Genomic DNA, 13,813 nt, shown 5'->3' on the forward strand with positions numbered 1-13,813 from the left:
AGAAGGAACGACTGCAGCTGGCCAAGCTGCCATTCAAAAGAAAGACTTTTTGAACTGAATGCACTCAAATCATGAACTCAGACATAGAATCCTACAGTGCTTTTCTTTTCTTTTATTTCATAATCAATTTAGGCTGAAATAAGATTTTGTCAGGGTGGAACATTTAATTAATACCCGTTAAATGAAAAACATACTGTCATGCCTATTTATTTGGCAGTCATTCCTGTTAATTTTACAATCCATTTTAAAAGAAGCAAAAAAATTACTGCATTTTTATTTTGTGTAAGTATTATTACTTTTTTCCTAGCTCTAGAAGGATTTTTAATAAGTATTGTTGCAGGCATAATACTTCTAAAGTATTTTAAACACCTTTAAGTCATTCTAACTAAAACTTCTAGTTTTATATGAGCCATGTTTGTTGTATCTCACTGGTGAAGCAACTTTTTCTTGATATTTTTGTTTCTTTTCTAAAGAGTCTTTCTTGTAATCTTTGGCAGGGGATCTTTCTTAATTGTCTCCTCACACATTTCTTTCCTTTTTTCAGATGAAGATGATATTGAGGAGAAAGAAAATCCTCTTGCTTTAGGAGAGGGAGGTGAGAGTGGTGGTCTTGTGCCTGGAAAATCTCTAGTCTTTGCAGCCATGGAATTGCTCATGTTTATCCTAGTACGGCACATGCCCCATCTGAGTTCTAAAGTATCAGATTCTCCAAGTCACACTGCTGCCAAATCCCACCTCTCTGATGAAAGTGCTCGTCTGGTGGCTGCCACTGTTACTATACTGTCTGACCTGCCTTCTCTATGTTCTCCAGCAGGTAAGGTATTGTAACAAAATATGTATGAGTGGTTACTGTAGGGGAAGCATAGTTAGCATATGATGCTAAAAAAGCAAACTATAAATATATTTTTATGGGATACTTTAAGTGTCATCTGTTGAAAAGTATGTTTAGGTTCTAAAATAAATAAAGAATTCAGGCTTTTCCAGTGAGCAACATAAAGGAAATTATTTGATTTTGAATTTCCATGTGTCTGCAAGATTGGTGAGGACATGAGCTCTATATCACTATGATTTTACTGTTGGTTTTTTCCCTTCCTTTTTTCATGATTTTTAAACCTTTTGGCCAATTTTAATCATATTGTAAAAGAACATAGACATTTTGGAGATAATTAAAATCCTGGGAAGTTGGTGAAAAGAGAATCTTACTGAGGGAAAAACCAGCACAATTCAGCTGTGGTACACTTGGTTTGGAGCCGTTGGCTGTCAGTTATCCCAAATGTGACTGTAAACTAAATGGAGCTTTCTTCTGCCCAGGGAGACTGCCACAAAGGATTTGTGTAAACTAGGGTAATTGCACTGATTGGAGTTCATGGGTAAAGGACACAATTGCATGGGAAGCTGTGCTCATTGAGTTTTGCTTTTCATGGAACAAATTGCTTAAGGGTTGTCTCGTAGATCTCCAGGAATTTTCACACACTGATGTAGATAAGACATTTTAGAGGTTGGTCCCTTAATGAGATGCATGGTAAAGAACATACTTGGACAAAGTCATGCTTGGAACGTAACATGGGCTGTCTTCAAACAGACAATGTGTGTCTTACAGTTCTTTAAAAAAAAACAGTAGATTTTGAGCTGATCTGGAGTCCTGCACTGTTTTTATTTGATTCTTGATTCTTTTTCCTTTCTCTCTGTCTTTTCTTTGGGGTGTTTGGGGGTTTTTGGGGTTTTTTTTTGGGGGGGGGGGGGGGGAATGTGTGTGGTGACAGGGAAAGAGAGGGTGGGCAAAAACAGTAACAGTACTACTTCTGTGTTGACTGGAGTAAAGGCTCCAGACGACTCCCAGCACCTGGCAAGTGACCAGTGAAAGTAGCTCAGAAACTATTGTTAGTCTACAGAGACTGCTAGAGTTGGGTTTTTTCTCATCCAGAAGATGTAGGGGAGTGACAGTACATGCACAAACATTTGTGTTAATTGAGCCTTTGGATGTAAGGGAAACTGTGAACAAAAAGAATTAATAATTTTCTGTGATTGGTGCATGTTTTATATTTCTTCCTCTTTCTTAAAACATGAACATCTTGCAGTTTCCATTGGACAAGATCCTAGGCAATCTGATCTAGAGGAACTGCTGCTTTGAAAAAGGGGGTTGGACTAGATGACCACCAGCAGTCACTTCCAGTTGTAATTGGATTACTTTGTGTATTTATCCATACAGCATTCCCAGAAGCAGGAAAATGGCAGGTTTTGTGTTTCTACAGGTGTGGGAAAAAGAGGCATAGAAAAGATACGGAAAGAGACTTGGCTCTCTGAAGTGAGATGTAGATTAATATTACACACCTAAACGCAATAGGACCCTTCTTTGAGTCCTACAGAGGCATAAAGTCTACATGTGTTATAGAAACTCCTAAAAAAGTTCCCATGTGTCTAAAGTCAAATTATGTGTTACTTAGCCAGTATTTCTTGAGTATGCCTAACCTGCATCTGCAGGACTGGCCGCACACTGCTTCAGAAAAGCAATGCAGTAGGAGGAGGATCATTTTGTCTCCTTTGTAGAGTAGCCACATGGCTACAGCTTTTGCCCGGGATATAACACAGCCAGATAACTTCCTTACTTTGCTTCTGGGGCTCGTACCACACACCAGCTTCCTTGGAAAGTGCCATAACTTGGTTTGGATACCTGTTTCCAGACCTCTTATTTTTTTTTATTTTATAGGACCATAGCGGTATGCAGATCCTGGTTTAAGATACTTAACACTCTGGATGTGCTCAATATGATACACACCATGTATCACATGACACATAGGGTAAATCTTTAACAGCTGCATTGTCATTCCTGAATTGACAGCAACATTTTAAGCATTGGCTTGTATGACTTGTTTTATGATATGCTTCAGAAATACTGATGTATGAATTTGGTGACAAAATATTGAATGGTACATATCACTTGTTACCTGAATTGCAGTTTATCGTAGTGTCTCCTTTGTCTCCTAGCCATATATATCCATATTGGGAAAGCTAAGGAGGTTATCTATGGCACTTGTTGGAATTAACTTCAGAAATTCTTTTTTTTTTTTTAGGATGTATGACGATCTTACCCACTATTCTGTTTCTGATTACAAGAGTATTGAAAGAAACAGCAGTAAAATCAGCAGATAATCAGGTCCCGCCTCCAGTTAGTGCAGCCCTTCAAGGGATAAAAACTATTGTTACTCTTCCAACAGTCAAGACTGATGAAACTCAGAAACAATGGACAGGTCTTATCCGCAGCACACTGGCATCTATCTTGGAATACTCTCAACCTGGTAAGTGGTTTCCCAGTGCAGGAGAGTTTAAGAGAATTGGGTTTTGCTGTAATGAAAAGGCAAATATTGCATCTGCCTATAATGTAATAGGCTTCATGTCTGAGGGTTGGGGATTAAAAGTGGTGAAGAATTGCCCATAAAATTGAAACGGGAGAAAGATCTGAGTGCATACAGCATAACTAATTAGTTACTTAATAGGTTGTGTCGAACACAAGCACAGCATTGGCTTCAAGAAAACTCAGTTACATCTCAGGAGTTCCCACCCCAGATTTGCCGCTGTTGGTTTTTCTTTGACAATATTGATCATAACCTCCTGTTAGAAATTTTGCCTTTCACAACTCATCCTGCAACACCCCCCCCCCACCCGGTCCTTTCCATAGGGTTTTTTTTTTTTTTTTGTACTAATTCAGACTTTCCTGTTCCATTTTGAATCCTATTATGATGTGATTACTTCATGCGTTTGATTTTCCTCAGGCTGGCCTTACCAGTCTTCATAGTTTCAGCTAGCGACTTGTTTCTGGAACTTGCGAATCTACCTTCTGATATCGATCAGTCTTTCTGACATCTGCTGAATGTCTCACAAGTAAAATCTAAAGGAGTTCCAAGCTGAATTCACTGTACTTGCTGGACTGTGTCTCAGTTTCCGTGACTACTGGCAACTCTAGACACGTTGGCAAGGCCTGAGCAAACTCATTTCCACCGCTACTTTCCACTTTCCACACAATACCTGCTAGCTTAAAGGAAAGGAGATTGTAGTTGCCAAAACAGCGTTTGTAGAGGAACTGATCTCTTTACTGAAACTATTATTGTTCAGTATTGTACATGGACTTGACACCTTTAAATAAACCTAAACCATTAAAAAAAAAACCCAAAAATGGCAATCAGTGTATCTTCTAAGTGTTTGCTAGTGTGAATCATATAGTTGTAATGACAGTGAGTGTTAAAGTGAATGAGTGTGAAGACAGCAAGGGATAACTGTAGCAAGGTTCATACTGGAGTAGGATATTCACAATATGGTTACAAGTGTCAGTGGTGAGAAGAAAATCCTACCCCTCCCCAAAAAATCAGTGACCCACCAGCAGGATGTCTACTGTGTCTGTTTAGAGAACTGCAGACTACTTCTTTTGGTTCGCATTCATACTTTGCCTTTCCTTTTGAGAAGCAAAGGCGACATACAGTCTCAGCTGCGTAGTTAGCAAAAGAGGCACAAAGATTTGTCATTTGCATAATGGTGGTTCAGCCAGAAAACATCCCATTACATCCCCAAGGAGCCATTTATAGAGACTGAAGAGAGGCTTGAATGGAGCTACTCATGTGAGAGATAGGGAGTGAGTAGTAATTGCAAACAATCCTGAAAATGTTCCCTGTCCTCTGCAGGGGAAGGATCAGTAGATTTGTGTTAACCAAGTCAAACTTCTAATTTGAGTTGTCACATCAGCTCTTGTCTTCCAGTCTTTTGTTACTGTAAAGATTTCCCAGTTTCTCTTTCCAGAAATGTTACTGGCTTTAAGCTTTTTTGCAGACTTCAGAAATCTTTCTTTGTTCTGTGCAAGAATGTATGTTTTTCTTTCCAGTCTTCTGTGGAGTGGGATGCATCATACACACAATTATCTAAGCAAGGTCTACTGCATAAGATTTCAAGTCTTATAATTCAATAAAGTAATAAAAAGAAATTAAAAACAAAAAATTAAAAATTTGTCAGTCAGAGTCTATGATGATAAAGTGATTCTGTAAGAAGTAGATGCATATCTGTATGCAGTTGCAAATGAATTCAAGTACACTTATCTCCTTTCTGAGTTTGCGTTCACTGGCTTTTACTGAATAAATTCTAAACTCTTTTCGGAGTAAGCTAATAGCATATTTGTTCTTTGTTTTTCAGAAGCCTCTAAGCCTATTCTTGATGAAGTAAGCATACTTACAGCTATTGCTCTCTTCCTTTGGTCAGCCAGCACTGAAATAATTGGAGTGCAGTCTTTACAAAATGGATGTATGAACAGATTTAAAAGCGCATTAAATTCATGTGATCCTTGGGTAAGATCATGTTATAGGAATGTTACTGATATATAGCTGAGAAAAAAATAATTGTGATACATTTACGGTATTTTCCGAATGCTTTGTGCTGCCTTTACTTCAGAGACAGGTACAGCTTGTCATAAAACCTAGAATTTTCAACAGTGCATTATAGAAACTCTTCAGTGAGCAAAACAACCCAAACTAAGAACTTCCAGATAATGTGTGTTCATGGCCTTGTGGCAGGTTCTTGACTTGCAGCTTTTTAAAAGGAAAAAAATCTTTGATATGTGAAATTTTAGCAGGTGAAAAGGTTGGTTACCAGAGAGTGGTGACACTTCTACATTAATGCTGATCTTTTAGAATACAAAATAAACCACTTTTTCTGTAGAAAAAATTACAGCCCACATTTCTGATGAAGTTTTATGTTTGTTTATGCAAAACCTGGGCTTATTTTACATGTTCATACAAAACAGTTTGAGTGCAAAAATGTAATTTTGTGGTCACCATCAGAACATCTACAGGTTGTGAAATCACCTGTCTGCTGATTTCACTTCTGCCCTTTGGTTTTTATTTATGAATTATCTTCTAAATTATTTTCTTACTAAAGAGGGAAACTAAAAAGTTGTGGGCTGACTTTGTTCAAGCAGGCTAATGTGCTAAATAGTTACACTTAACTGTTCCAGCCACATACACATCAGTTTAAGTGGTTATACAAATCCGTGGGTGGGAGCTGAAGAGAGAAATCTATAGTGTTTCCTCACATGAGTGCTGCAGAGATTCCTGAGAAAAAAAATATGCAAAAAATGCTGATTTGTTAGGGTCACAGTGAGGCATTTAAAATCCTGTTAGGCTGATGATTCTTCTCTGCAGCAGGGCTGGTGTTTTCCAGCGTGGACATAAATTCAGTTGGTTCTGATGCCTGACTTTGGGTGGAAAGCCACTTAAAATTTTAGTGTGTGACTGGAAATGTCAGCTGTGTTAAGGAGAAACTTTTATATCGTACTCTCTCTCAGCTCTGTATAAACGCACAATCAGTGAGAGAAGTACATCTTTGCCCACCACCCTGCTGGAAAGCTGTTAGTGAGCAAGAACTTAACACTATTCTTGTAATTCACAGAGAATGCTTTGACAGCAGCCAGATTGTGTCCACTCTCCTCGCTGATGTGCAGAACATATAGTCTGTAATACTTGTTGTGTGTTTGTTCTAGCTTTTTGAATATAAAACACTCACTGTCGGGGTCAGTAATCAGACACCTGTTTGTAATAAAAGGATTATACTGATTGTACTAAAAGCATTGAACTGATTATGGAAAAAATTCTTTTAAAGAAATTCTGCTGCCTCATAAGAGATACAGGAGTATCTGTGAAACTGCTACCACCTGCAAAAGTTTGAAAAGTTAGATATCATGCATAGTAATAACCAGAAAGCTGGTGAGCTCGATTTCATTTTGCCCCAACAAGGGAACCCAGTTGAGACACCCCCAGTGTCTCTCAGTGCTAATGGGTGAGTTTTACATGAGAGTATGCCTTACATGTTTTGAAGAAGCCCTGATTTTTACCTCGTAGGAGATTTTGTAGACTTCTGTGAACACAGAACATTCAGAAGTTTTGTATTATATAGATGTAATAAAAGAAGCTTGGATGAAATTCTGCTCTCAGATGCAGCTGTAAAACTCTTACCTGAATTATGCATGCGTGTAAGAAAAGAGACTCTTACTCCTTATGTTGAAGGCTAGTAATCTTAACAGCTAATAAGGAGTAAAGTGTAAAGAAAGTTGTCAGAAAGGGAATTATTTGAAGTGGTATGGAGAAATAGAGAAATAATTTGTTGAAACAGGTCAAAGATGATGCTGAGTAAGGCATTAGGAGAAAATGTTCTGTGGAGCTCTCTTAGGAAGCATACAAACAGTATTAGAAAATGTGTTACTACTTCAGGCCTTAAAAATGTAATTGTATAGAAAACTTGCAGCTGTATACTAGTGAATTAACAGTGACCTGAGCTGCATAACTTGGATTTTCTTACTATTAGTTTTTATTATCTATCATTTTTATTCAACATTTTTATATATACATCTGTGTTCCCAGTCATCCCCAGACCTCCTCACAGATCATTGTGTTCAGTAATACTTTCTCTAGAATGTTTCTGTCCAGCACGTGCTCAGTGATTTACCATGTTTGGACTTGAGTGCAGTTTGAAAGCATGTGCGATGTTTTATCCTTGTATTTGTTGTGGGGCTTTCCCTTTTCAAAAGTTCTGGGTTACTTGTGTGGGGTTTTGGAGAAAGATCTTTGTACACCCAAATAAAATATATTCATAAGTTCATCTAAGCAAGATCATCAGCGAGTCACTTTCCCAAACATTGACTTTAATAATCCCTGCTTTCCAGAGAAAAGAGGGAGGAGGGGCAAAAAGGAAGTTGAAGGAAGACAAGGAGAGGGTTCTGTGATCCAGCTCACTGTATGGCTACACGTATACTCCTATGCTACTACCAGCACAAGATGGAGAATGAGAAGGAAGGCTGGACAGGCCTGCCACTTTTGGGTACAGCCTTGACTCATGTTAGAGTAATAAGATCGCTTTGATCTGAGGAATTCTTATGGGCTGTTTTACCCTTCTGAGATTGGAATAGCACTTCATGATTTTGCGGATACATCTACTAGTAGTGCTGGTAGCTCTGAGACTTAAAGATGTAGTTCTCTGTGGACCCGTGCAACTGACTTGTATGGCATGAACGATTCCTTTATTTTCTCTGAGTTCATGTTGTTACTGCTATTTAGTACCTGCATGTTCTTACTAACTGGCCTTCCTTTTCTTGAAAACTGGCTAATGTCATTTTAGCAGATGGGCTGTGTTGCTGCTTTGCTCTTGTTCAGTATGTTTCCTTCCTCTATAATAATTTTTTTTTTGGTATCACATGTATCTCTCATACATAGGTAACAGAGTTTATTAGAATTCCCTGAGTTAACAAATAACTTTCAGGACAATGTATTTATCTTGATTTGACTAGGTTCAAGCCAAGTGTTACCAGCTTCTGCTTTCTGTGTTCCAACACACCAATCGTGCCCTGTCAACTCCATATATTCATTCATTGGCGCCTATCATGGTTGAGAAGTTGAAAGCTGTGGAAAGGAGCCGCCCGAACAACAATCTGGAGCTGTTAGCAGTCCAGGAAGGAATTAAAGTCCTTGAAACGTTGGTTGCCCTTGGTGAGGAGCAGAATAGTAAGTATTTAGTTTATCTAGAGAAATGTGTAATGCTAAAATAGAATGCTCAACATTAGAAATCATTCAGTTAGGAACTTGATGGCATATTTACAAATTTTATAATCCCGGTACTAGAACTTTTGTATACGTGGACTTGTATAGCACATACAGTATTGTATGCTGTAGTTTTTGCATTTCTGGTGATTTCAGGAAAAAAAATTCTAAACATGAACTGCAGGAGTGAGTGATGTTTTCCTGTTTGGAAATGAGTAGTTCACACTGTTTAAATTTACTTTTTCCCACTGTTAACTTTAATTTATTTTAGCAGACTCATCACTTCTATCAGGTTGCTTCTACTAGCTCAAGAAAGTTTATCTAAAAAGCCCAAGAAAATGAATTGTACTGGTCAGAATATCTTGATTGTAGATGGAGCCTCCTGTTTGCTTCAGTAGATAGAACAGAGTATTTATAGTGTATCTTTAAGTTCAGTTATTCTCTAACTGAAACAATGCATTTTCTAAAGACTTACTCTACAGACATTTGGCTTTAAATACTGTTAAAGGTCTTTGTAAACATAATACTGTTGTTTTTGTGGGGTGTGTTGGCATTTCTCTTCAGTGATGATCAGACACTAAATGTATGTTCTCTTGAGCCCCATTCTGCTTCTGGCACAGTTGTTTGAAACGTGCAAAATGAAAGAGCAGCTAAAGCAAATGATGAAACAAAACATCTGATTTTTGCTAATGCTGGCTGGAGACAATCACCCTATGAATATGAATTTAGTCAAAACCTTTAGAGGAAAATCACTAATACTCTGATAATCTACAAAATTTTAGATAAATAAGTTACCATTAATGTTTAAGCTCTTTGAGCTTAAAATTCACAATTAACATGTTACACATTTCAAAGGTATACTTGTATCCTTGCTAGATACAAAAATTAGCCTTATTGCTTAAGTTCATTTGTTTTTTTGTTCTAAAGGAAAACCCTTTTGATACCTATGCCATTCTGGGCTGTGGCCTTATTAGGTCGTGCTAGGCCAAGTATAGCTGAAGTGCTGGCTTTTGGATTGGATTCTTCCAGAATGGAGTAATATGGCAGATAACTGCCCCTGACTTTTTTGTGAATGCTTGCATAATAGCAGTCCTGTTATGCTCACTGGGGAGGCTGATACTCCGATTCGATTGAATGATGTTTGTCTGCCTGAAAAGTATTTTGAAATCCTTTACTACGGTAGGCGCTCTACATCTTATGATCTCTTATCAGTCATCTGCAAACAGATAGTTCAAAGGCATCTCTTAAGAAAGCATCAGGAACAAAGTAACTGTGATGAACAATAATAGAAGTCTGAAACACAATCCTGGTAAGAAAGATTGGAGTGACCAAAGGACAGGAAACCATCTACGTTTCAGTTGTTCTTTTATTTAATAATTCTTTAATTACAGAGCTTTAATTGTCAATTCTGAAAACAAAATTACCCTTATCAGTCTAGTAACTGGTAAAATTAATTTTCTTTTGTTTTATTCTCTGATATGGTTACTACATTATTTTTTTTCTTTCACTTTTAGGAGTCCAGTTGCTTGCCCTTCTCGTTCCCACTCTGATCTCCTATTTACTGAATGAAAATGCCTTTGCTTCTGCACCTACAGCATCTAAGGATCTTCACGAATTTGCACTTCAGAATCTAATGCACATTGGTCCACTTTACCCACATGCTTTCAAGACAGTAATGGGAGCTGCTCCTGAGTTAAAAACACGTCTAGAAACTGCGGTCCGAGCAAGTCAGGCCAGCAAAGCAAAAGCAGCTGCTAGGCAACCACCACCCACAGTACATTCCACCCCAACAATTAAACTGAAAACTAGCTTTTTTTGAATTACTTTTATTATTTTTGGACCATTAAGTAGTCAGAAGCATTAGATTATCCCCAATGTGTTACTGCATATATGTCTGTAATTTTGTGTAATTTGTATGTGAAAGGCTGTCTAATAGAGCTTTGTGTAATTACTTGAAATCCATGCATTACAAGGGATGTGGTGTTACTTGAAGTATTTGTATAGATTTTTAGGAAATTGAATGTGATCATATTTATGAATTGATGTTATAAATTATCCACCAGAAAAACCTATTCTCTATCTGACTAAACAGTTTTATTTATTTTTAAAAGCCACCCCAAACCTTTGAGTGGTCTTTGAAATCTGGCGATTGTTATCATACCATTGTGCCAACGCGCTAACATGTTGGGGATGGAGGGAAGAGGGGAAGCTGTTACAAAATACTTACCGTGTACCCTGGGGAATTTCAAGTGTAGAAGTATGCACTTTTTCCTTTTAAAAACAAAGTAGAGAAGGGGATTGTCAGACCTTGTACATCATTTCAGCTTGCATGAAAAAAACCCATAGAATTGAAAATTTTCAGCCTTTCAGGTAAACGATCAAGCATGCCGTCTTAATGAGTTGTCCTTATTCATGTGGTGTGTATTTCTTTCAGATCCATTTCCATGCTTGAAAATAAAGGATGCAAATCTAATCCCCATCTCTTCTAAGATAAATTTTAAAGAATGTATTGAAAAATGAATTTATACAGAGAACTGCTGGCTATCAGCATTTTTGTAGGTGTAGATTTTGGCCCTCGCAAGGTGCTGTGTGTTAGCAGTCTTCCTATACTGCCAGAAACTGGTTGAATATGATGATTCAGTGCTCTGCTCTTTGTCCAGACTCCTAGGTGTTTAACCTTCCTGCAAGATTTTAGTCTCAGTAGATATATGTTATCTGCAGTCCTTGATAAAGTTTGCAGAACCAATTTACTTGTGCGCTTTGTACATGTACGCAGAACACAAGTGAGAGCCAGGCTCCTCCAATTTTTCCTTTCCCTGCCAGGCTTTTCTTTTGAAAAGCACATGGCTCCCCTCACATCTGAGCGAGTCTGATGTGCAAATTTTGGAGCTTAGAGCTCCGGTGCTGTGCTAACCTTACAGCACAGAGCCAGTGCCTCCCAATGTGTGCTGCCAGACCTCACCCTTCCTATTGGCAGAAGTGCAGAACCGTGTATTTTCTTGTGTATACAAGACTGACTGACTTGAATTTTTTGACACTGCTGTTGAATCTATGGGGTTCTATAGGGATCTTTCTATCCATTTGGCTTTATAGAGCGAAGCTACGTAACTAGAAGCTTCCACTGGGCCTGCTGAATTTCATCTCTGATGTTTTTCTGGATACTCTGTAATCCATATTTCAGAAGCTTCTACTTCAATCCAAAGATAACAAAGGGATAGTAAATAGAATTTAATATGATTAATAGTTGGTTGAAATATTTGTTGATCATTATTTTTGCATAGTCACTTGCCTAGTCTCTCTCTTCCTGGAAGACCTTACACAACCCTTGGAGTGTAACTATGCAAAATGGAGGACAAGACAAAGCTCTTTTGCTCTGTTCTATTTGGTGTGTGCAGAATATTTAATATAAAATCAGAAAAGCATTTATTTCATAGTGAATATTTTAGTACTAAAGGGAGGGCACAACAAGTGGTGCATACTCTAATCTTTCAAATGTTTTTTTTCCATAAAGATGTTAACTTCCAGATCTTGTTCTGTTGTCCTACAGATGTAAAGACACACGCAGGAGTAAAACCAATATTCCGTATATGAGGAGGAAAGTAATTTCACTACTTTTTAAATCTTTGTATAGGTAGTGGGAATTGATTAAAATATATCACTTTCTCATAACTATTCCTAGTATTACAGAGCTATTTTGCTCACAAGTTCTTAACCTGTTTAACATCTGATAGAAAGCATTAAGGAAAATCTTTCAGTACAAAATTGAACACAAAAGTTTTGCAGGTAAAACAAAGAAAATAGCTGTAACCTGTTTTAGATTCCATCCACCCCCAGGTAGCCTAGTAATTAATGACTTCAATGTTTGTTGGAAACTTTTTGCCTATAATCAGGTTTTATTTACCTTAATTTTTATCTCAGCACTTCTATGTTTTGGTTAGACTCTAGTTTACAAGATGTCTGAAAACTCAGAAAAGGGGAGGTGGGTGGAGGTAAGTGTAGCAATCAAGCATAACTAAGAAGTCTGTAGAAAAAAGTTAGAAGGGAAGATGGCACTAGGCAGATAAAAAGGGGTAGAGAAGGGAGAGGTTTTTCTTTGTTTACTCTGTGACTGTATAAAACATGCTCGACTTTCACTTGTATACATCCTTCCCCAGTTTCTAGTACTTGTTTGCATCTTTGCTTGCTCCTGATACTAAAGCTATAACCACGTGGTTTTACATAATACTTTGACATCAAATTTCATTTGATTAAAAAAAAACCAAAATAACTTGAAATGCCCGTAGCACTTATTGTTCTTTGTCACCCTCTTTTTCGTCTTTGTCAATAGCCTTTTTAATATGCTTTTTCATTAATCTCATTTGCTCCATTTCCCCTTCACGTCTTTCCTCTTTCTCTCTGCTGTTTCCTTCCCTTCTGGGTGAGCCTTGTTGTTCTACCCTGGTTCCCTGCCGAGGTCCCCCAGAGCACGCTCCCTTTTCTGTGCTGTCACTCCTGTTCCTCTCTGCTCTGCAGCATGCTCTGCTCCAAAGGCTTCTTTAGTTGTCTTTCCCTCTTTAAAAGCATGAAGAGGTCATCCACCAGCCACAGCCCTAACCTCTGAGGGCAGGGTTACGAAGCGGCTGAGTACAATTTCGGCACAGCCAGGAGGAAACAGGAAGCGCTGCTTGAGTAAGCAGCGGGGCGCTCCTGGTGTGCCCAGGGTGTGGTGTGGGGTGGTGGGGACTGTTCTCAGCAGCAGCCTTGTGCCCTCTTTTGGACGTGCCTGGGGTTGAGTGGAGGCAATGGGGTGCTGCTGCTAGCGCTTAGCCCTGCTGTCAGGCCTGGTGGTAGCAGTGTTGGTGTCTATCTTCAACAAGCCTCTGGTGTTAGTATGTATGCTGCATGGAAAGCAAGCATAGCTTTTTGTGTGACTTTGGGAGAGTAGGAGAGACCAATGCTGCTGACAGCTTACGCCCTCATTTCAGGGCTTTGCCGCCAGTCTCGAAGTATCTTGGCTTCCCTTTCTGTGCAGAAAGGCAGCGTGGTATTTCCCAAAACATGCTGTTTTGCTCTCTGTTTCATCCCATCCTGAGATGGATTGATGGCATGTGGTGCTTTGAGGCCGAGCACTGCTCAGAACAGGGCTGCGATGGAAAAGCCAGGGCTGACCAAAGTTTGTGGAACTGCTGTGAGATACCAGATCTTTTTATATCCCGGGGTGGTGGGCCACGAGTGTGCCAGAGCCGTTTAAATCCGGCTGTGAGGTG

At 38.7% G+C, this 13,813-nt stretch overlaps 1 protein-coding gene across 3 annotated transcripts in view; it reads left to right on the forward strand.

The window, feature by feature from the left end:
* HEATR5B (HEAT repeat containing 5B) overlaps nucleotides 1–11,040 on the forward strand; it is a 56,725-nt gene extending 45,685 nt beyond the window's left edge. For all 3 annotated transcript variants that reach the window (XM_075089282.1, XM_075089281.1, XM_075089279.1), the window contains exons 32-36: nucleotides 545–814; nucleotides 3,072–3,296; nucleotides 5,176–5,327; nucleotides 8,318–8,531; nucleotides 10,082–11,040. In XM_075089282.1, the coding sequence (XP_074945383.1) occupies nucleotides 545–814; nucleotides 3,072–3,296; nucleotides 5,176–5,327; nucleotides 8,318–8,531; nucleotides 10,082–10,386 (1,166 nt within the window). In that variant the 3' untranslated portion in view covers nucleotides 10,387–11,040. The remainder of the gene's footprint in view (nucleotides 1–544; nucleotides 815–3,071; nucleotides 3,297–5,175; nucleotides 5,328–8,317; nucleotides 8,532–10,081) is intronic.
* The last annotated feature ends 2,773 nt before the right edge of the window (nucleotides 11,041–13,813 follow it).

The sequence above is a fragment of the Phalacrocorax aristotelis genome, chromosome 3 (assembly GCF_949628215.1).
Source record: "Phalacrocorax aristotelis chromosome 3, bGulAri2.1, whole genome shotgun sequence".
NCBI classification, from domain to species: Eukaryota; Metazoa; Chordata; class Aves; order Suliformes; family Phalacrocoracidae; genus Phalacrocorax; species Phalacrocorax aristotelis.